Source organism: Phaenicophaeus curvirostris, chromosome 2 (genome assembly GCF_032191515.1).
Source record: "Phaenicophaeus curvirostris isolate KB17595 chromosome 2, BPBGC_Pcur_1.0, whole genome shotgun sequence".
Taxonomy (NCBI): domain Eukaryota; kingdom Metazoa; phylum Chordata; class Aves; order Cuculiformes; family Cuculidae; genus Phaenicophaeus; species Phaenicophaeus curvirostris.
Genome location: NC_091393.1, coordinates 18,693,323 through 18,716,096, shown reverse-complemented (window position 1 = coordinate 18,716,096; position 22,774 = coordinate 18,693,323). Strand labels below are relative to the sequence as shown.

The 22,774-nt window shown below is 34.3% G+C and overlaps 1 protein-coding gene across 3 annotated transcripts in view; it reads right to left on the bottom strand.

Annotated features, from left to right (window-relative positions):
• EYS (eyes shut homolog) overlaps positions 1-22,774 on the bottom strand; it is a 774,985-nt gene that overhangs the window by 702,975 nt on the left and 49,236 nt on the right. For all 3 annotated transcript variants that reach the window (XM_069851470.1, XM_069851468.1, XM_069851469.1), the window contains exons 4-6: positions 19,594-19,721; positions 15,325-15,439; positions 1,744-1,903 (exon numbers count right to left, since the gene is read on the bottom strand). In XM_069851470.1, the coding sequence (XP_069707571.1) occupies positions 1,744-1,903; positions 15,325-15,439; positions 19,594-19,721 (403 nt within the window). The remainder of the gene's footprint in view (positions 1-1,743; positions 1,904-15,324; positions 15,440-19,593; positions 19,722-22,774) is intronic.

Genomic DNA, 22,774 nt, shown 5'->3' with positions numbered 1-22,774 from the left:
TATTGACAGTCTGATTATAATTTATAAACAAAATTAAGAACAATTAGATTTTAAACTGAAATAGCCTTTTTGGTTGCAGATGTTATTTAAAACAGAGTCAAATAAACATATCAAAATTTCCTCTGCACTGTCCTCCCCTCTCTCAGGGATAAATAAAAGAATAAGAAGGTATAAATGAAAAATACTGTCAGATATAAGTGAAGAAGTAACAAATTATTTAAAAATAGGAAGAAGAAAGAAAGATCTATTACAATAACAATAATCTGTTTCAATGACTGTTTCGCCAGGTTAAAATTCATTACATACATTTTCTTACATACATTTATTTATTAGATACATTTACTGCAGTTTACTATAGCCTGTCAGACTTTTGTTTCATGATTATCTTGCACAGTAGAGACCTCACTATTATTTCAAAAACCTTTAAGTATTGAACTGAAACATTACTTTTATTAACAAATCCATAATTTTAGTTGTCACACCAATTAAAAAATAAGCCAAGATTAGACTGAAAAGAAGAAAATCATACAAGTGATATGGTGGAAGAGAAAAAGGAGGTTGATAGTTACTACTCTCTGGAATTTCTATGTCACTGTCAGTAGATTCAAAATCTGCTTCCACTGTGTATTACTAGCACGTCTTCAGATTAATTTAAATTTCATTCTTTAGATAATAAACATTAAGTTTCTGTCTTTTGAATGGTTATTTTTAAAATTTGGGTTATCTATCTGACACTTGTCTTTAGATTTACATACATATGGCTAATATCTCTTTCCTTAGTGTTACCTAAAGCTGGAATGAATCACATACAATGCTTCTCTTCCAGCACCCTTTGTAAATAAATACTAGTGACTGTAGAATCCAACTGAAATGAGCTTCTATCAAAGAGGTAAAGCTAGAAATTGTTTGCCATCTAAAATACAGTGTGGTGATTTTTCTAGACTTCTTTTGTAACCAACAGAAAGAGAAACACTGCTGAAGAAAGTGTTTCAACCACTAACAGGTGTCTAACACATGTGGTCTTATTTCCCCTATGAAAATGACTACTCACTAACATTACATAGAGCCTGGAAGACTTATTTACTAGGACTCACACTAATATAGACTTCTAAAGTCAAGTAAAGTGAATTTGTTAACCCCACCCCAAACTGAGTCATGTAAGTCCCTGGACTTTTGGTTTCAGGTAGTGCTAGGTTGTGGGATAACAGTTTTAAGCTGAGAGAGGGCAGATTAGATATTACAAAGAAATTTTTTCACTGTAAGGATGATGACGTACTGTAACAGCTTGCCTAGAGAAGTTGTGGATGTTCCATGTGTGGAGATGTTCAAGGCCAGGTTGGATGAGTCTTTGAGCCACTTGATCTTGAAGAAGATGTCCCCGCCCATGGCAGAGGGTTGGAACAAGATGGTCTTTAGGGTCTCTTCCAACCCAAACTATTCTGTAATTGTTCTGCTCACATGCAGAACTTCTACGTATAGACACATGCTTATTCTCAAACTGAAGTCAAACCCTGCTCTAGGTCTGAAGCCTACTTTAGGACTATTCGTACTAAAACTTTATTGTGGAAGACTGAAAAGTAAACTGTAAGTTTGATACAGATTTTCTAGGCATGACAGCAGAGGGAAGAAAATGCAAAGAGTTGGGATTAGTCCTCCAAACATTTCACTATTCAGTATTCCTGTAGTGGAATATTTAACAGGAAATGAAACTAAAAATTTCTACATCATCTGTATATGTCTTACCTGTGAAATTATGAGGACACAAACACTGAAACAAAGGTTGTTCTCTCAGTTGGCTCATATCTATGCAAGTTGCTCCATCAGAACAAATATTTGGGTAGATTAAACATGCATTTTCAGCAAACTGGCAAAATTCTCCTGTCCATCCAGGTGCACAGAGGCACTAGATATCACAAACACACAAGCAAACAAACAAACAAGCAAACAAACAAACAAACAACCAAACAAAAACAAAAAAAAAGAAAGAAAACATAAAATGAAAATGTAATGTGGAAGTTTTTAGAAATATCTTTGGGTCTTGTATTTTACAAACAAGTAAAAGTAGAGAAGAATGCAAAGTGTTACATCCAGCTGAGGCTATTCATCATGCCTATATTTGAAAATGATAAAACAGTCAAGAGAGGCGGAATTCATTCACTTTTTCTCTTGAAGAAGTGTGGGAAAGGAGAACACATGAATAGGAGGAAATGGCAAAGATAATTAGCAGCTGTAAGGGATGGAGCTGCCTTCAGGAACAGAAATGAGTGTGCAAAAAGGATTAAAAAGGCCTGGAAGTGAGGGAGAAACCAATCAATGACACTAACACAGCCTGCAATACAAACACAGTGCCCAATCAATAATGAGAAAAAACAATGTGGGTTTTCTGTTACACTTTCTGACCCTATCTAAAATGAAAACAATAACAAATAAAAAATCTTCAGAGGAAGATTTGAAGCTCTCTAGTGAAGTTTTTGAGTACAAGCCTAGAGCTTCTCCGTTAGAAAAATAAATTTCTAGAGTAATAGAGATATCTTTGGTAGTATTATGGTTTGGGACAATGAAAATACAATCATGACTCTTTGAATAAAGAGTCTCATTTACAAAAAAAAAAAGAGCTAAAACATAGGAATAAACATAGCATTATTATTCCATTATTATAATAAAACAAATATTAAATATTATTATGAGAGAAACATGTTGGCTGTCTTTTCACTTTTTATATTCTTCAAGAACCAAGACACACTATTGACAAATAAAGGAAGACATTGGTTACAACCATAATAAGCATACTGGTAGTTTTGCTTAAAAGAGGTATAATAACCCTTTTTTCTTTCCTTAGTTGTCAATTGCCTGGTAAGATGACTCACAAAATGAAGATTTTCCTGTGTACAGGATGTTCTGCTGCTTTTCACAGAATCACAGAATCACAGAATCACAGAATAACCAGGTTGGAAGAGACCCACCGGATCATCGAGTCCAACCGTTCCCATCAAACACTAAACCATGTCCCTCAGCACCTCATCCACCCGTGCCTTAAACACCTCCAGGGAAGGTGACTCAACCACCTCCCTGGGCAGCCTGTTCCAGTGCCCAATGACCCTTTCTGTAAAGAATTTTTTCCTAACGTCTAGCCTAAACCTCCCCTGTCGGAGCTTGAGGCCATTCCCTCTTGTCCTGTCCCCTGTCACTTGGGAGAAGAGGCCAGCACCCTCCTCTCTACAACCTCCTTTCAGGTAGTTTCAAATACATGGAGAATATTCTAACTCAACCCAAAATTCAGAGAGCAAACTGGCTATGAAACCTTTCAAATTTTATTTTGCCTTACAAATTATCTTATGTTCTTTTTCCCTACCATCATGTTTTCTTCATGGGTTTATGTTTTTGCTCCCACGCATTCCTCAAATACAGTGAAAGCATTCTGCAAATCCTCACTGATGTTTGTTTTCTCAGTTTTTCCTACAAGTATGCTCAGCATTAGGAACTTGAGTGAGTGGTTTATGACAAAAAGTTTAAAGAACTCAGCACATGCTGTTTTGCCAAATGACAAAAAAGAAGGAATACTAAAATTTTTAATATGATATTCATCTATAGGTTTTTTTAGCATAAAAAGAGAAAATTAGTTGGTCCTAACTTACTATATTTGTCATTAAACAGGGTGAACATTTGCTAGCAGAGGAAGAAAGGGGAGATATTGAAGAACGAAAAATAATCAGCAAGAAGCTGTAGCATGCACTAGAAACTTATTGTGCAGTATTGGAAACAGCTGCTGAAGGCACCACAAAATCTATACAGCACACAGATAATATGTGTCTGTCTTAGTCGCTTAAATAAGCAGGTTGAATAATTTTCTTATAAGTTAGGTACTTCAGAAATGCACAGTGCTGAGTTGGCTGGCTGAACTATTATGAAATCTTTCTACAGCCATCCCGCTTATCTCAAGAGACCAGTTCCTTGTTAAATAGGGAGGTCCCAAGAGGTTTGGGGAATTTTTGTATCTTTGAAAAGTATTTTAAAATTGAGCACAGGCTTAATTTTAACTGATTTTGTTAAAAAATAATTCAAATTCTGCTAGCTTGCCCATTCCTTGAAATTTTCGTGAGATGTGAGAAAAGAACTTATTTCAATACTACATGAAGTTGTCACTTCCGTATTATTAAATTCTTACTTTCCTATGCAGGGTGTGGGGCTGAGCATACAGCTTTCACATGCACAGTCCAAGTGTGTGAAGGTGCAACAGTCTTTTACATACTATTTTGTCATAAAATCTTAAAATGTGGAGACTGGAGGAGAGGAGTTCATGTTTTCTTCTGCTGTTAGCCACTATGATTCAGCTGACATGAAAGATACCTGTTGTTCTATTTACAGTGAAATGTTTATCTGTTCTTAATAAAAGTAAAGTAACGCAGTAGTAAAATTAAGTCCATATTTCTTTTTAGGTTGCCAGTTATTCTCAGGACTCTTAGAGTCCAGGGCTTTCTTTTCTTTTACCCCAAAGCAAACATTCTTTTATACCGGTTCAGCCATGAGAGTGGTCCTTTGCTACTCTGGGATGCCAGTTGAATTCCTGTTGGGCAAAGATTATTCAATATCTTATTTGGAAAACTAGTGTAATTATTTTTCAATGTTAAAAGTATTCAAAAGTATTCTGTTGTTTTGATTGGTTTGAGCAACCAACATAAAAGAAATACTAGATGCTGTTTTCATTCCACATGTTATTTCTGTTTGGAGGATAATTATTTCCACATGATTTTTTTTTTCATTAAAATAATAATTGTATAAAAGTTTTGTAGTTTTGTAGAGGCTTTTTGTGATCCTGTTAAGATACAAAAAATGTTTCGTGATTCTGATCCACTAGTTTCTACGCTGGAAAAGGAAATTTGTAAAACAGAAAGTTCCAGATAAAAACTTTATTTTAAACTTTGCACAGCTGCCTAATGACTTCAGATATATTCAGCTGAAGTGTTAAGATTAACACGGGAATTCTGGTCACAGCCTGTCATTTTGATGCCTGTTTAATATTTTGATTCGCATTGATATCTCAGAATCTGATATAACATCATATGTTTACAATTTTCTACTAATCAATGAAAGCATAGCTATAGGAAAAAAAAGCAACAAAATTTTTAGAGGCTTAACTGTGACCTTGAGCTAGTCAACACTGAAATGTACTAACATGTTTTCGATGTACATTACTACATTTTATTATTACAAAAAATTGTTCAGCGAGGGGACGGTCAGTCATTGAGCCTGTCAGAGTGCAAGGAGTGTCTGGATGATGCTTTCAGTCACATGATTTAGTTCTAGGTAGTCCTTCAAGGAGCAGGGAATTGGACTCACTGTTCCTTACGAATCCCTTCGTACTTGAGATATTCTATGATTCTATATGTTACTTACCAGAACTAGATAACTGTGGGGAATAGTTGATTGATCTGTGCATTTTGTATAACCATATATTTCCAGTCCTAGTATAGTTTTCATTGAAAAAATGAAACACTGGTTTCTAACATAGATTTAGGGCAGAGAAATTTAGTGAAATTTTGACTCAAGCATTGAGAATATAAGAACTCAACACATGCATTGGTAAGGGAAATGGAAATAAAGATATTTAGGAATCACATGAATATTTTTAAGAAGTACATTATATTATGCACTAAGAATGTATTATTCAATAATAGTATTATTTCATTGAAAACATTAAAATTGGACATGTTATTTGTAAGTTGCTCTGTTTTGGTTTTCGTAGATCACCTTATTAGTTATTTAGTGCACACTGTAGTACGTAGAATAATTCAAGTGAGAAGGGACATCAGAAGATCACTAGTAATAACACCTGCTCAAAGGTCAACCAAAAAATCAGACCTGGTTGGTCAGAATTTTATTTGTTTGAGCCTTGAAAACGTTCAAGTTTGGAGTCTGTACAACATCTCTGGGCAACCTGTTTGAGTTCTCGACTGACTCTATGGTGACAACATTTTCCCTATATCCGACAGAAATGTCTCTCATAACAAGTTGTGTCTGTTGGTACACATTGATTGAAACAGAAAAAATCTCAGCTAATGACCAAAATATACCCCTTGGCTAGACAACGTCTTGGTACCAGGTGGAATTAATCTTTTCTATAGTCTTTAATGTTACAGTTGCCTAGCTTCTATGTTAGAAAATAATTGTATATGATTGAATACATAGGACCTTAGCTCATTGAATAATTATTTAATAAAGATTTTTTTTAAGAGCTAGAATTACTAACATTGCATCTATTTAGTGTCCACAATGTTAAACTTTCATGTACATGCATTATAGCTCCACTATAAGCAGTAAAAATTATAATTCTTTACTGAAAAACAAATAAATTAGTTTATTAGAATTTTAATTCCTGTGTTTTTAAAACATGGAAGTGCATTACAGGCACTTATGATTGGATATGGTTCTTTATTGATTAACAACCCTGTCAGGTACAAGTTTTCATCTCCCTTTCATATGAAATATTGTTCCATTTCTCCAAGTTGAAGCATCTGACCTGGGCTGTATGTGATATGGTCTTTGATACAGAATTATTTTCACACTACAAAAGTCATAAGCAATATTGATATTATTTCTATTTGAACATTATTTCCTTAAGATTATTTTTTCTTTCTCCCTGAAATTTGTGAGCTATTTTTATCATTCCATTTCTATTGTCTAAAACTCATACTATTTCTTTCTTTCACTATTTCAAAATCATCTTTTTCCTCTTCATACAGTTCATAGAAGTAGCATAGTCTTTTATCTATTAGAAAAAAAAAAATGTTTCCTAATGCTGATATAGTATTTCAGTGAGATATTTAGAAAATCTGAGTATTTTACTTTTCATTATTTTTACTAGTTTATGCTTTTGTTTAATTTACTGACAATAGGTTAAAAAGCCTGTGTCATCTTCTCAGAATTTTGTTTAAAAACACAAACCCCTTTCCTCTAGGTTATTTCTAGTGTATTTTACTGCCCATTTATATTTAATTATATTCTATTCCGGTAGATCAATTGAGACACCTCGTACAAAGATCTGTAAAGATACTCGGTGATCAGAGATTTAAGTAAATATTTTTCATTTCAATTAAGTCTTGGAAATCAAGATATTTCATTTATTACATGAAAAATTCTACTGTTCATTAACTTCTGTACTGCTCAGAGATACTTAACAGAATGTTTGAAATGTACCTAGGATACTTTGCTGCTGCTTATGTCAATAAAATAAGAAAAGCATGAAAAGGCTGTTTTGGCACAATTCAAATTAAATACTGAAGAAACACAAACATATACAGGACATCTTAAAATTTATGTGAAGTCTTCTGTAGAATTACTACTACTTTGTAGAAGGAAATGGACTAATTAACTTGTGCAAAACTAGTCCCTAATGGAAGTATCTGACTTTAAACTACTGTTGTTTGAATAGACATTTGGAAGGACAAGAGACATCAGTAGAATTAATAGTGGTAGCAAAGTGGCTCGACAGAGATGAGACTATATTGCTTAAGATAGTCTATGGGGAGGAAACAGTAGGAGAGACTAGATTTTTTTAAGAGGGAAATGACAATAATCTGTATTATACATTGTACATAAGTATCTAAGTTGCATTTGAGAGCAGTAGATTTTGCAGCGCCAATTTCCATTGCTTCTAGGTTTGCTAGTAGAGCTGTTATAAATATTCATTACAAATTTATGACTCCAACCAACTGCTTTACTATATGGCATGCCAAACATATTAAACGTTTGTTTCCTTATGGCTTTTTTATACTCAGAAAAGAAATGTTGATTGATACAGCACAGAGGGTTTTAAAAAATAGCCCTAGAGGCTTTTTTTTAAAAGAAGAACTAAATTTGTTAAACAAGGTAAAATTTTCTCTCAGCTGTACTTCCTCTTAATTCTGGATATGTTATCTAGAACTTATTTATCCTTTTATGCAATAAGTACAAATGCCTTCTCTAAGAATAAATCTGAGGCCCTTCTTAGGGCTGCAGTACCTAAGCAGTGTGACTGATGTAGCTCAATTTTGGAGATTATTGCTAATTCTGCATAGAAATGCTTTGCTTCTGGGTTATAAATTCAGCCAGACTTCTGGGGATAAAGTATTATCAAAGAGCATTAGGACTGAGAGTGGCTCCTCAGGGAAGAAATTACAAAGTGGTAAAGGGGAACAGTGGTAGCAGAGTTTCTACAACGGCTGTTCAGGCTGGTGTAGGATGTACTGCAGGCCTGCAGGGCTTAGCACTGCTTACCAGTGTTCTGAAAAGAAGCAGATTAATTCCCAGCCTGACAGCTGGCTGATGGATCTGGTTCTGCACCCACAAGGACAAACCTCATCTGGTTAGGGAAGAAAATTGGAGATTTGTCTGCCCAAGTGTAATTTCTGCACAAGTTCTGTTGAATGTGTACCAGGTACTAATTTTCTGTCATGGGGAAATAAGACAGGAGAAATACAGGTTTCCTCCTCTCTCCTCCCTCACTCATTCCCCCAGAAGGAATGTATTGCTGTTGGCAAAGAGAGTTTGTTGTGTTAGTGCGCCAGCTTCTTCTGCTTTATCAGAGAACTTGATAATCTTTCGGCAATACATAATTGCTATTTTTGTTTGGTTTTGTGGGTTTTTTTGACTTAAAATACAATGGTGTGACCTATGGTGTTACTGAATATTTATTTGTACTCAAAATTTTACTTTACCAACCGTACATCCTCTTGTTACATCAACCACTTCATTGTTGAACTATCTCAGGTTTAACATAAAATCCAAATATAACAGCTATGGCTTTGATTTGTGGTTATGAAGAAAAGGATCAAAAGAATATAACATGAACAGCTACAGAGACATCTGCAGGGCAAGATTTTGGATACCAATCTTTTCTATTATATTGCCTTTCCTACTCTGTTACAGTGGATCATACTATTGATATACACTATTAAATGCATGTCCATGTTGGAAAGCAAAAATTGAGTGACTGGGGAGCAGTTCTCTGGAAAGTATTCACGTTGGTACATATTTTCATTAATCAGTGTTCCCCAGGCATATACAAACAGTTGATGTTTCCAGAACATACAACCCCCAAATTACTTGTTGAAATTAAAACCATTACTTTATTTTCATTGGCTTCACTCCCCCTTAACAGAACAATCTACTTCCACTGCACTGTATGAACACTAGCCAGAAACTGGCACCAGGACATTAATTGACAATGATTCCAATGCAAAATTTCACATTCAAGTGGCATTACAGCTTCACACAGGAAATTTAAATATTTTGTTTGGGTGACCAACCCCAGAGTGATAACACAGATTATTGGCTCTTTCTTTGATTCATTTATTTGCTCACCAACACAGCCCCTCTATTCAGGCACTATGTATAATCTGCTCAGTCTTTGTCTCAAGTGTAGTGCATGCAAACGGAATGGACCCTACAAAGGCATTGCTTTCACGTCATCTTTTAACTTCAGTATTTGTGCCTACATAGCTCAAATCCTTCGTTAGCTGTAAGGACATAACCTTGCATGGTCTTGTCAGGAAGATGGGAGAAAGGCATATTGACGAAATTGACCTGGATACACTATGCAGAAGGTATAAGTTGAAAGACTGTAACATAGTAAGGAATTGTTACTCAAAAGAAATGATGTGAATGAGCATTTTTGCACCCTGCAAAAAGCAGAGTGCATTTTCAATCTGCATGGTCTTTTATAAGAAGTATATGGCAGAGAAGAAATAGGAAAGAGTGTGTAGCTCTTCCAAGTTTCCTGCTTGCAGCTGCTGCAGGGCTGTACATTCTTCTCCCTCAAATGAACTTCTGTAAATAATCATCCCCAGCCTATGTACTTGTAAATTTTATGTAATTCAATGATTGAAACAAAATAACACAATTTCTTGTCCCTTCCTAGAAATTAAAGACAGTTGGTATGCCAGGAACTTGACAGTTCTCGTATGCTTGATTTTCCTACAATTTTGTTTTAAAAATTTCTCTTCTTTCTGGGTTTCGATAATTAACAGTTCTGTTGTCCTCATAATTTACACTAAATTTCTTTAATATGTTTTTTTTCAGTATCTTTTGGGTTTTGTTTGCTTGGTTGGTTGGGGTTCTTTTGCTGCAATACTGAGGATTCAGGAAAAAACAAGGGTTCTTAAGCAGTAATGATTATTTTCGCCTTCATCTAAGCCACTTGCTGTGGATGAATAGTTAGATACTTGATTCCCCTTTGCGACCTACAGTAAAGTTTTACATGCCCAGCTGATTTCTTGTTTGTATGCCCTCTTACCTGCTTTTACTTCTCAGTGTTCTTTTGCTAGAAGTTTCACTGGAGCCATTCCAATTCACTGGGATAACTCTACCCAAACAACTACATGCCCCTAGATGTTTAGCACGCGGTAGCTGTATGATTAGCATGAAAAGAACAACATCTCTTTCTTCCCTGTCAACTCTCCTTTGGAAATCATTTGTCTTTTTCCTGTCTTCACTTAAAGATAAGGATAACAGATACGTATAGCTGTAAACTCTTTTAGACGCTCAGATTAGAAACACTGAAGAAATAACGGTAACTTTAAAATGAGAACATTGACTTTGCATTTATATGATACATTTAAGAAAAATAAAAGATGCCATGAGAATAATCATTTCTATTGAAGGCAGACTTTCTGTAGGCAGATTGTTTTTAAGTGTTTTTAAGAAAGAGTTTATCATATTGTCAAAATAATGCAGATGAATAATTTTATTGAATAAACTGCTGCTGGAAATTGCAATTATTTTGCATTTTAGTAACTATACAATTATCATTTATGTTAAACCTATTTTAATTTAATTTTTTTTCATAAAACTATGGCCCTTGACTTCTAATACTAAGTAGATGGTGATGTTCAAGTTAAAGTTGCCAAATCAGGAGAGTGTTAATTAAAAATTTTCCTATGTGATGGATATCAAAGAAGATCAGTCTACATTATATTGTCTTCAAAAGTGATTATACAGATTTTAAAACATTGCATTTCAACACTGCAGCTGCAAAACAAGAGAAATTCAATAGCAGTATTCTTGTAATAACTGACGAATCAATAATAAATAATAGAATTTTATACAGCATTATTTGTTCAAAAAGGAAGATGGGTAATATTCAAATACTGTATTTGTCATCTCTTAACATGATGTTTCCAAATGATATTGAGATTTCTTTAGCTGAAGCAAAGCTGCAGTCTTAACTTGATATGTATTAGAAAACAGATAACAAAGTAAACATCATATCTTTGACCTTCTACAGAGCCCAAACAAAGTGAGAGATTTTTAATATTTTGAATATTCATGGCAACTCTGGGAAATGTAATCCTTTCCCAGTCTTTTAATATCAGTGGAATGAGTCTGCTTCATTGACTACTAGAAGCAATCCACAATAAGTTTTCTAGTCTTCAGCTGCCTGTGGGAATTCTGGGGTTTGGATCCCATAGTAATAGATCCTTATGAAAATTAATGTCTGGTGAAGTTATTCGCAAGGACAGGACAGATGTGACCTGGCATTGATGTGATGGAAAACTGCTAATACACTGAACTACACCATATTTTATTACCTAACAAGTTTTAACAATTCCCTGGTATAATCAGTAGTGCATAGAAGAAGCATCTGTAGAGAACTATGCACAATACTGTCAACAATCCCTGCTAAAGTTGCTTAAACATTTATTGATACCCAGAGCTAAATATTTTAAAGACAATTGTTCCAATGTTTTTGTTCCAAGGAAAACTGATAGCCCGTGGACAGACTCAATCTTGTGATTCTGTATGTATTTTTGAGAATATAGTTTAAAAATATTGTTTATCAATAAAACTCATTTTTACTAGGTTTTTTGAGATTTCCTGCATTTGCCTCTCTTAGAATACATTTTCTTCTAAGTAGCATAGCTTACCAAGAAAACCTAATCAAATTTGCTTATTATTAACTACACTACCATTTCCTGTGGTCATCTACACATTTCAACAGGAAGAATTTTTTATTTTCTGCTGTGTCAAAGTACTAGTCAGTAGTCCAAAAGCAAATTGTCATGAAGTCCATTAAAAACACTCACAGAGGACAATAATTCTCAGTTTATGATTATTTTCCTCTTTGACTTTTCAGACAGTTGTTGGTTAATTTAATATAGTTTAAAAATAAGTAAAATTTTAGAATTAGAGTAACAACTTCTTCATAGATCCTCAAGCCTGTAAGACCAATCATATAGTAATAATATTTTAATCAGTCTGTACTTTTTCAAATTTTGAAAACAATCCCAAATTTATCTTAGAAATCTAGCTCTTTTACATCTTAGGAGTTGGCTATAACACTAGCATCTAGCTACACAAACTGTGGTATATTCTGCTTCATCTCGAGGCCAGGGGGATGTGTGGTGTGTGTGTGCTACAAAAAGCAGAGCATTTAACTAGTTGGAAACAAACCGGCTTTCCTGTGTCAATACTTCTGATTGACTATATGAATTAAAATGTCATCAAGCTCTAGGGGTTGGTTTTTTTTCCTTCAACTTGAAATCGCTCCATTAAATGATTTTTCTTAATTAATTAATTTCAGCAGAAAATATTTCTTCACCACTATATGTCAGGTCATCTCATTCCATCTACTTTGTCTGATGCTATCTATTTCCATTGAGCTACATTAATTGAAATTAACTATGCAACTACACTCTATTTTTCTGTTGATAAATCCTATCTCAATATATACAGGATAATTTTGTTTCCCAGGATGATTGGCAACAAGAGAAAGAACAAAGGAGATTGTTACTACTACAGCTGTTGTCTGAAATATGATGAGACTTGAAATATAAAAATATGAAATATGAGAACATGATATGCAAAAAATTCCATTTCCTATGAAGTAACAATTCTCATGTTTATCTGACACAACAGCATCATCAACAAATACTTCCCATAACAAAGTGTTACTTTCAAGCATAAAGACAACATACACTAGTCAGAGGGATTTCTTAACACAGGCAGAAATAATTTTAGAAACATATAAAAAATTGTTGGATATAATAAATATTTGCCAAGTAATTAGTAATATTACAATTAATTATAATTAATACTTATTAATGATCAAGAAATCATGCCAGTAACTGTTACAGCAATACTTAAAAAAAAACCTGTAGCATTTCAATTATAAGAATTCACTACTTTTTGAAACTAAACTGGAGGTTAATGTCAAAAAAAAAGAATTTTGAAATCAAGTTTTAAGATTCGGCACCTTGATTTTTTTTTAAAAAATTGCTTCTGTTCAGTACTTTACTAGCGTAAATCTCTCACATACAATATTTTGCAAATTACTTCAGATTTTTCATGAAATTAGATTTATATACTATTACTCTACTCAATGTATTTTTATAGATAGTATTAAAATGTTCTTAAAATAAAAATTTTAAAAGAATTTTCATCAGAATTAAGAATTTAGCAGATAATTTCTTTCAGTAATACAGCATTCATCAGTTTCTGAAACTATCATTTACATGTACTTACTTCACTAACTTTATCATGCTCTTGAATAACATTCTCATTAGAGATCTGTTATAGTTCTGATTACATATTTGTGGACGCTCAAAGATTTTAAAGAATAAGAGGTCAACCTAAGCAGTTGCTCCTGGCAGTTAAGATCAGGGACTAAGGGAAAGGACAAGATTCACCAATTGGGAGTCTGTGATGCAGTACGATTTTAATTCTTAGTGACACTTGAAAAGTCCACAACAGAACGTGCACACAGGAGTAAGTGCAAAAATATGGGCTTTGAAAAAATAACTGGAAGTTTCTTTTCTCTTTGATCCTATAAATGAATAGGAGAAACATTCCTTGATCATCTGTATATACTTGTTTTCAGATCAGGTAAGACATGACCAAGCACAATGAGTTGGGTGGAAAATGTTGAGAGGAAATTATATCAATGCCTCTTTGGCTTTCTTACCTACAAGAAAGGCAATGATATTTGGACTGAATGAGAAAGTGCATGCAAGGAATATTCAGAGAAACTGTCAGGATATGCATCAACAGGATCTAATTGACCTGACCAGTCTAACATAATCTTTTTGTGCACTCTTCGTTGGTGACCTCTTTCCCTTGTCACACAGGTTTAACTGCATGTATTGAAGGCCAGCTCTGACGTGGCCCAACATCGTCACTTTGGATCACCCTACTGTGAAAATCAAACTCACCTCTGAGATGTCCACATTTTGTTTCATTTACTTACAAACTCCATTTAAATTCAGGCCTTCTCACTGTATCCTTTCCTGAGCTTCATTGTCAGTATGCCTGTACCTAGCTTTGAATCTTGCTGATTCTGATCTGTTGACTTGACTACCAAGCTTGACTATCAATAGACTTCATCAATAAGGATTTTTCTGGTGATCTCTGGACCTTTGGCTGAATCTATGGATCAGCTGTGTTCTTGTGAGTTTTAAGGAATTGTTGTTGGTGAGGACACTGTCCCTGCTAGCTTTGCTGTCACTCTTGGTTCCAATTGTCCTTCCCTCACAGAGGACACTACTCTTCCTGCACCCTGAAGAAACGAGTAATCCTAATACATTTTTTCTGAACAACCAAATACACAAATGGACTAAGACTAGATAAATGGCTATAGATGACCTTGCTTGTGCAGGGTGGTGAACAACATGACTTCCAGAGGCTCTTTCTGACTTCTGTTCTATGATTCCATAATCATCCTCTGTAACTTGCAGAGTAAGTGATTTCTCAGAGTAATTTTTAAGTTGTTCTCAATCACTACTGTTGGAGAAGCTATTTCCTCTCTTTTGACAAGCTATGCCCCGGAGAATCTTGGTATATGGTCGCTCTAACATTTTCAGGAGTTTTTTTGAGAGTTAGAACAAGCAGAGTTTTGGTTTTCTTTCAAGTTGTCAGTTGGAATCAAGCTCACCACACTGCAGTTTCTTCATCAAACTACTAAACTTTTATTAAGAATAAATGTGCCTGTGTTTAAATTACTAATTTGATTTTGGTTGAGACAACAGCAACAGATGTACTCAATTAGAGCAATGTATTTTTAAAGGCTGCGACATAGCTTTATCATCTGTATGGTTAATATTCTTTTTACTATCAAAAATACTTCTTGGTTCTCTTCCTTGATACAGTACATATCAGGGTCTCAGTAGAAAAGTAATAAAACCCCCATATTACCCAAGTGAATCCTCCTTGTGTTATTGATTTAAATAAATGACAAACACATAAATGTATACCCCTCTTGTCCCTTAGAGTAATGAATGCATTTTAAGTTTTGTTTGTCTGAAGCTTTTATACTTTGGAGCTCTGAATTAGTATAACATGTATTAAATTACTTACAGTGAATCCTCCAATTATATTAAGACACAATCCTTCATTCAGACAGTTGATGCTGAGCAGTCTGCAGTAGTCAATTACTTCCTCACAGTTCTTTCCAGTGAATCCTGGCATGCAGCTGCAAATACACCTGTGTATTTTAGATGACTTACATTTTAAAAGTTAATCATATTTGATTATGTTCCATAATTCTATTAAATAATGGTCTTGTGGTAACAAAACAGACTTGATATGTTATTTAAAATAAACAGAGCATGTTTTTAAGGAAGTAAACATCAGTTGCATGATTCTAGATAGTTTTTCTCCTCTATATTTTTTTCATTCAGTAAAGCATTTTCATATCAGTATTTCACATAAACTTCCAGAAACAACAAAACAATCTCAAGTGAGGGAATATTTAGTAAAATCTATAAATGAGGTTTCAGAAATGTATAAGAAAGTATGTGTCAATTAAACCTCCAGAGAGGGAAATTAGAAATATGATGATAAATGAGATTTAAAAGGGTTAGGATCAATTGCTACTAGTGAACAAGGAATAGTTGTCAATAATGACATATATATGTATGTAATGAACAACGTAAGGAATGTTTAGAGAGGACAATGCATGTTTTTTTCTGCGTTTGCTGAATTGTGATTCAGTATTTCCTTTAAAGGAGAAACCCAGCATTCTATTCTGAGAGTTTGTCAGTTCCATGTGATGCCAATGGAGGCATGGATAAATCTTCTATGGTAAAACATTTCTTCTGCTTAATTTCATTTTCATTTCTGCTTCACTTGTCATTAGTAGAAGCAAATCCTTCACTTATGTAGCCTTCCAGTGTTTGAAATAATCCCCTACCCACACAGAAACAAAAAAGATCCAAGTGGACATTAAAAAGGTTCTGTGCTAAAGCAATAATGGAACAGTGTAAAAAAAAAAAAAAAAAGAATATTTATGTTTTGCATAAAATGTGCAAAAATTAAAATCCAAACTGCAAAAAAACTCCCTTTTGTGTTTTGATAGATTCATAATCCCTGTCAAGTTCACTCAGTATGTTCTTACAGACATGTTTAGCATGTTCCTCTGTCTAAAAGCTCTTTATAGTAGCAAGGAAAGAAAACATTTAAGTAGAAGAGAAAGGAAATGGTCATTTAGCAGAAAAATTGCATTTTGTGGAGGAACCGAAAAGTAATAAGTGGGAAGCTTCTTTCTTTTTTTTTTTTTTTCTGAGCACTTTGTCTAATAACTCAGCCCACAAGGTGGAAGCCAAGAAGATTAAATAGAATTGCTTCTGGTTTTCCTGTGTCCTCACTCTTAATAGATATGAGATTCAGTCTTGTTGCTTATGTTTCTTCTTTTTAAAAAATAACACCATCCCTGTTTTCAGAATGCTTGAAGGCTCTCGCAGTTATGTAGCATTTAAAAGGAAAAGATATATTTTCAGTAGCAAATGGTCAGGTAATGAAAATCAGTAGCAAATATCTGAGTCAACCAAACTTTTATAATCAGTTAAAGATTCTTAATCAGTGGATATGACTATATACCTGAAGGTGACACAGAGGCATCTAGCATGCTCAGAGGCCTAAGTTACTTATTAGCCTTTGGTGAAGTGTTAAACAAGCTCAATTTCTCCAGAAACCTCCGGAGAGCATCCATGCAGTCCTTGCATAGGACCATTTGGATAGAGCTAGATGGATATGGGTAAATCCTCTCTGAATAGTTATATTTTTTGAGACTAGTATAGACAAAACCACTGGACACTCTATGCGAGTTGCAATGGACTACATAATCCAGAATGGACTACATAATACTCTTGAAAAATTGCTGTATATAAATCCTGTCATGATATTGCTATCATTTCTAGTACTTGGAATAAAAAATCTTGCAAAGTCTCTTTTTATCAAATTTCTGGTTCACTTATTGTAGGTAATAATGTGTGGCTGATTTTATTTCTGTACGTTCAGAGATATCAGATAGTTATATACTTATTTTTCACTCTGAATAAAAGTACTCATATCAACAGATAGCATTTTTTTTCCTTTATATTATAGTACCATTGATCTATATATTATATTTATATAGAGAAGAAACATAAAGTTAAAAAAATATTATGGATCTTGTTATACTACTTCATATTTAAATAACGCTTAAACTCAAATCAGAGTAACTCAATTGCAATGTTTGTTTTAATGATAATTTTTTACCTGTGATCCAAAATCAGTTGAAAGAGCTCCTACTTTTCTTTGTTTATGACTGTTTCATTGAATAGATAATTTTGTTAGCCTGTTTAGAAACTGTTTCTTCTAATTTTTGGTTTTGCTCATTTTCTTTTTTTTTCTTTTTTTTGGTTGCTATTCTTTTGCAATAGACATTATCAATGTCGGAGAACAAAGCAGCAACAAAGTTGACAGTAAAGTTCCAAAATGGCAATAACAGAACAAATTTTCTCAGAACACTATCTCACATTTTTTGCGACTCTTCTTTATTGTCCTACAGAACAAGAATAATACAAGAAGATACAAAGGAAACAATCACAATTTATTATGATGGATATCCTTGTTCACTGTCTATTTGAATTCATTGTAAATTTTGACATTTAAGAAAAAATGTTGCTATTAGATTCTTAGCACAAAGTTGTATATGATGTAAAGACTGAAAGGATGGAATTAGGATACAAGATAGTCGTACATCATAACTGAAGTGAAGAAAATTATATTGAGTCTGTTTGGTTATATCTTTAAGATAGAAAACAATTGCTTTCCAAAGAAGAAAGGATAAATAGATGGAAGCGGAGATGGTGATGGATATAAGAATGCAGCTTAGGAATAAGGAGAAACAGAGAAAACAGGGACAGTGGAAACAAAACAAAAAGGATTAATAGGTCAGCTCAACTATTAATTGAATTTGTATATGCATGCGAGTTAAATACCATTACATGTTTTTAAAGTATTATAAAGCTGTAAAAGTATACCAGGTGGTAACATTAAACCACATGAAACCCATACTGTTTTATTATGGAGTAACTAGACATAATCCCATTTCTTAAACTAGTTCTCCATAAATGTGTCTTGCTTACCTAGGCAAACATGTATTTTACAGATAACACAACAGAAAGCATGACTAATACATAAACACTAAAATTAAAATCCAAGAACCACTGACGTTAATAGGATCTTAACGCTTGATAGTAATTGTCACAGGATTGTACTATCTGAACTCAAACCTGAAACCTCTAGTATCTAATTTTACCATATAATGAGACTGATTGCTTTGATAATCAATATAAATGGGTTGTGAATTCTCCATTTTTACTTTCTGTTATATTGATCTAAATAATGACTCTTATTCTCACACAGTGTATCAAGAGAAGGAATATTAAACCATCATACCTTTCTATAGCTGTTTTTGCTAACTAATTTCCATGGTACAAGAAGGCACAGGGAAGAATTATCTCTGCATATGTTTGTGTGTGAACATCTGTATACATTTATACATTGTTCTTCTTTGGAGAAATTGTAAACATAGTTCTACTTATATTTTAATTTCCAGTCTTCTCAAATGAATCTCTTCTGATGGACTGTAACTTTATTCATTTGCAGCTTCTAAGTTCATTCATAACATGTTTTCAGGCTTTTATGTGCCACAGCTTTCAATTTTCTGCTTTCATGAATGTACTGAAATTTGAAAGGTGTTTACCACACATCAGTAATGCTTGGCAGAACTTGAAAGAAAACATGAAGAGTACAAATTGTACTCCTTAGTGATGTAAAAAACCATCTAAAATAGGTATTTTAAATGGAATAAAATTATACACCTATTGGATCACTTTTGTTATTTTCAAATGGATAGATTTTAGTATGGTCTTTCCAAATGAAGCACTTCCTAATATGCTGTTGGAAGGATCCATCTAAGACCTACTAATTCATGTCTATGAATTAGAGATTATTAATTCTCTTATCCTTTCAGAATAGCATAAACATCATACACACTGAATGGGAGTGGTACCTGTAGTTTAATGTTTTCACTTGTCATCAATGTTTAAGGATTTTTATATTTTCTCTTACAGAATTAATGACGAAACAATATATTACTCCTTTCATGTTTTAAGTCTTTTTGTAACACTGAGTTGTCAAGAAGACTAACACAGAAGGGTACCAAAATAAATAAAAATAATTTAAAAGTTTATAGTTTTCTGTGTTCTCTGTGACTGATGATGTCTTTTTTTCTGCAAGGAATAGGATATCATCAAGTGGTCCAACAAAATACTGAAATAAATTAATTTCTAACCTTACCGGCAGTTATAGTTCTGATGTTGAGCCACACAAGTTGCATTATTTAAGCAAGGCAACAATTCACATGGATTCAGTATTCTCTCACAGAACTTGCCAGTGAATATTGGCAGGCAGGTACATGCCACATCCTGTAGAAGAGAAGGAAATTAGAAATAATTATTTCTTGTAACCAAGGCATTATGAAAACTAGTGTTTACTTCCATTACTATAGTGACTCAAGCAAAGACAGAGTCTCATCATATTAAGCAGTTTACGAAGACAGAATAAAAACCAGTCCTAGCTCCAAACAGTTTACAAACATAATTTATAGCAAGTGGAATACAGCTTTCAGCACAGATTGCACCAGAGCTGGGTTTGCTAGCTGAGAATATACCAGCTCTAAATTTAGCTGGCTTTATGATTTTGTAACTCAATCAAGAAGGAGCTTCATAAATAGTTTATGTTTTTTCCTCATTTCTGAGTTTGCCCTAATGTAATGCTTGCATATATCAAACAGGAACAGTGCACAAGGTAGTTCATACAAAACAGTACACACAAACTAAAGTATGAAAGAGAGGTTGTGTATCCTTTTCCCCCTTTAATATGAAGCACAGAGACTATGCTTCTTTATGACAGTGAAAGTCATGTCAGTAACTGCAACCTGCAATTTACACAGTAAGAACACTAACTTATTTTATAAAGCAAAATATTTATTAAAACTGACACTCTCTCAGCCTTATTTTTCTAAATAAAGTAATGTTCTTTTGATGTCAGAAAGTAAAATAAATATATATAGGGGTTTATTGCACCAGTGACATTGGAAGTGTTCAGGTTTTCTTCAGAATCAGTCTAAAGCTTGATCATAGACCTTTATTTTAACATCTGTTGAGAGATTCCACTGTGACAATTTGTGAAATGAACTACTACATCTGTTTATATGTAGAAATGTTCATACAATAGAGTATGTGTTAATTTAGCTACTAAACAAAATAATTAGACAGATTGCATAATTTAGAAATCTATCAATTTGTTTGGTAATTTAGATGTCTCTTTTTTCTCTCTCTCGGAGTGTCTATGTAGCACTTGTATATGATAACTGAGCTTTGGAACTCTTGTTTCATTATTTTCATTCTTTAGAATCACCATTATTTGCAACAGTTATGGCAATGAAAGAAAATTGACAATGCAGTTTGAAATACCAGCTATGAGTATTATTAAGTCCTTGTGAATCTGCATTACTTTGTTCTATTAAAAAAAAAAAATTCAAACCCACATACTAGAGGAAAAGTAATACCTTACTTTATATCAGATTTTATTAGAGATAGAAAGCAAAGGAAATGTCAACAGTTTCTTAAGAAGCCTCCAAAACCTGAACCGAAAATATGGAATTTGGGCTTTTTAAACACAGAAATATTAGAAATGCTACAAATTCAGACAATGCTGTATTTCTTCATGAAGCATGCAAAGCTAATTGTAAAAGTTATATTAGAATTAAATGTTTTGGCAGTTCCATAGAACAGATTCTTCTGGAAGCTATGTCAAGGCATAGGAATGTCAGGGAGGTGATTAGAAAGAGTCAAAATAGCTTCATTAAGGGAAAATCATGCCTGCCTAATCTGATGGTCTTCTATGACGGAGTGAACATGTTGATGGATAAGGGAAGAGCAACTGATTCTATTGACTTGACTTCTCTAAGGCTTTTAACGTTGTCCAACGAAAAACCACTGTTGCCAGATTGGAGAGATATGTGTTTGATGGATAGGCTATTCAATAGATAAGTAATTATGTGGATGGCTGTATCCATGGCATTCTAATCAAAAGCTGAATGATTAAATGGAGATCATTAACTACAAGGGGTATTTCTCAGGGGCCTGTACTGGGACCAGTGCAGTTCAATATTTTTAATTACATTAACAGTGGGACTGAGTGCACCCTTAGCAAGTTTTCATTTGGTAGAAAGTTGAGTGTTGGAGTTGATTCACTAAACAGAAAGGTTGTCATCCAGAGAGTCCTTGACAGGCTTGAGCAATGGACCCATGTGAAGTTCAACAAAGAGTAGTGTAAAGTTCTGCATCTGTGTCAGAGCATTCATCACAGAATGATAGAATCACTAAGTTTGGAAAAGACCTCTAAGATCATAATGTCCAACTGCCATCCCAACGCCACTATGCCTACTGAACCATGTCACAGAGTTCCACATCTATATGCTTTTTTGAACATCTCCAGGAACTGTAACTCCACCACTTCCCTGGTAAACTTATTTCAATGCTCGAGCACTCTTTCAGTAAAGACATTTTTTCTAATACCCAGTCTAAACTGCCCCTGGTGCAGCTTGAGACCATTTTATCATTTGAAATCAACATCCATCTTGACACAGCTTCCTTTCAGGTGATTGCAGAGAGCAATAAGGTCTCTCCTCAGCCTACTTTTCTCCAGGCTAAACAATCCCAGTTCCCTCAACCACTCATCTGATGTCATCTGCAAACTTACTGAGGGAGCACTCAATCCCCTCATGCTGATCTTTGATAAAGATATTAAACAAGACTGACCCTAATACCAAGCCCTTGTATAAACCACTAATGATCATTTGCCAACTTGAATTAACTTGGTTCACCACAAGTCTCTGAGCTTGGCCAACCGGGCAGTGTTTTACCCATCGAAGACTACACCTGTCTAAGCCATGAGCTGCTGGCTTCTCTAGAAGAATGCTGTGGAAGACAGTGCGAAAGGCATTACTGAAGTCCATGGAGGTAACATCCACAGCCTTGCAGGTCACCTGGTCATAGAAGGAGTTCTGGTTGATCAAACAGATTTGCACTTCATGAACCAGTGCTGGCTGGGCCTGATCCCTGGATGACCAGCACTTGCCTTGTGAGTACACCCAAGAAAAACTGCTCCATAATCTTTCATGGTTCCAAGGTCAGGATGACAGGCCTGTAGCTCCCTGGATCTTCTTTCTGGTTCTTGTAGATGGGTGTCACACTGGCAAGTCTCCAGTTTTCTGGGACCTCTCCTGTTAACAGGAATGCTGATAAATGATGGAGAGTGGCTCTGCAAAGCTCCTATGCCAGCTCCCTCAGTACTCCTGGGTGGGTCCCATCCAGCCCCATGGACTCGCAAGTGTCCAGGTGGCATAGCAGGTTTTTGACTCTTTCCTCTTGGATGATGCGGGCTTTATCCTGATCTCCACCTTGGTCTAACA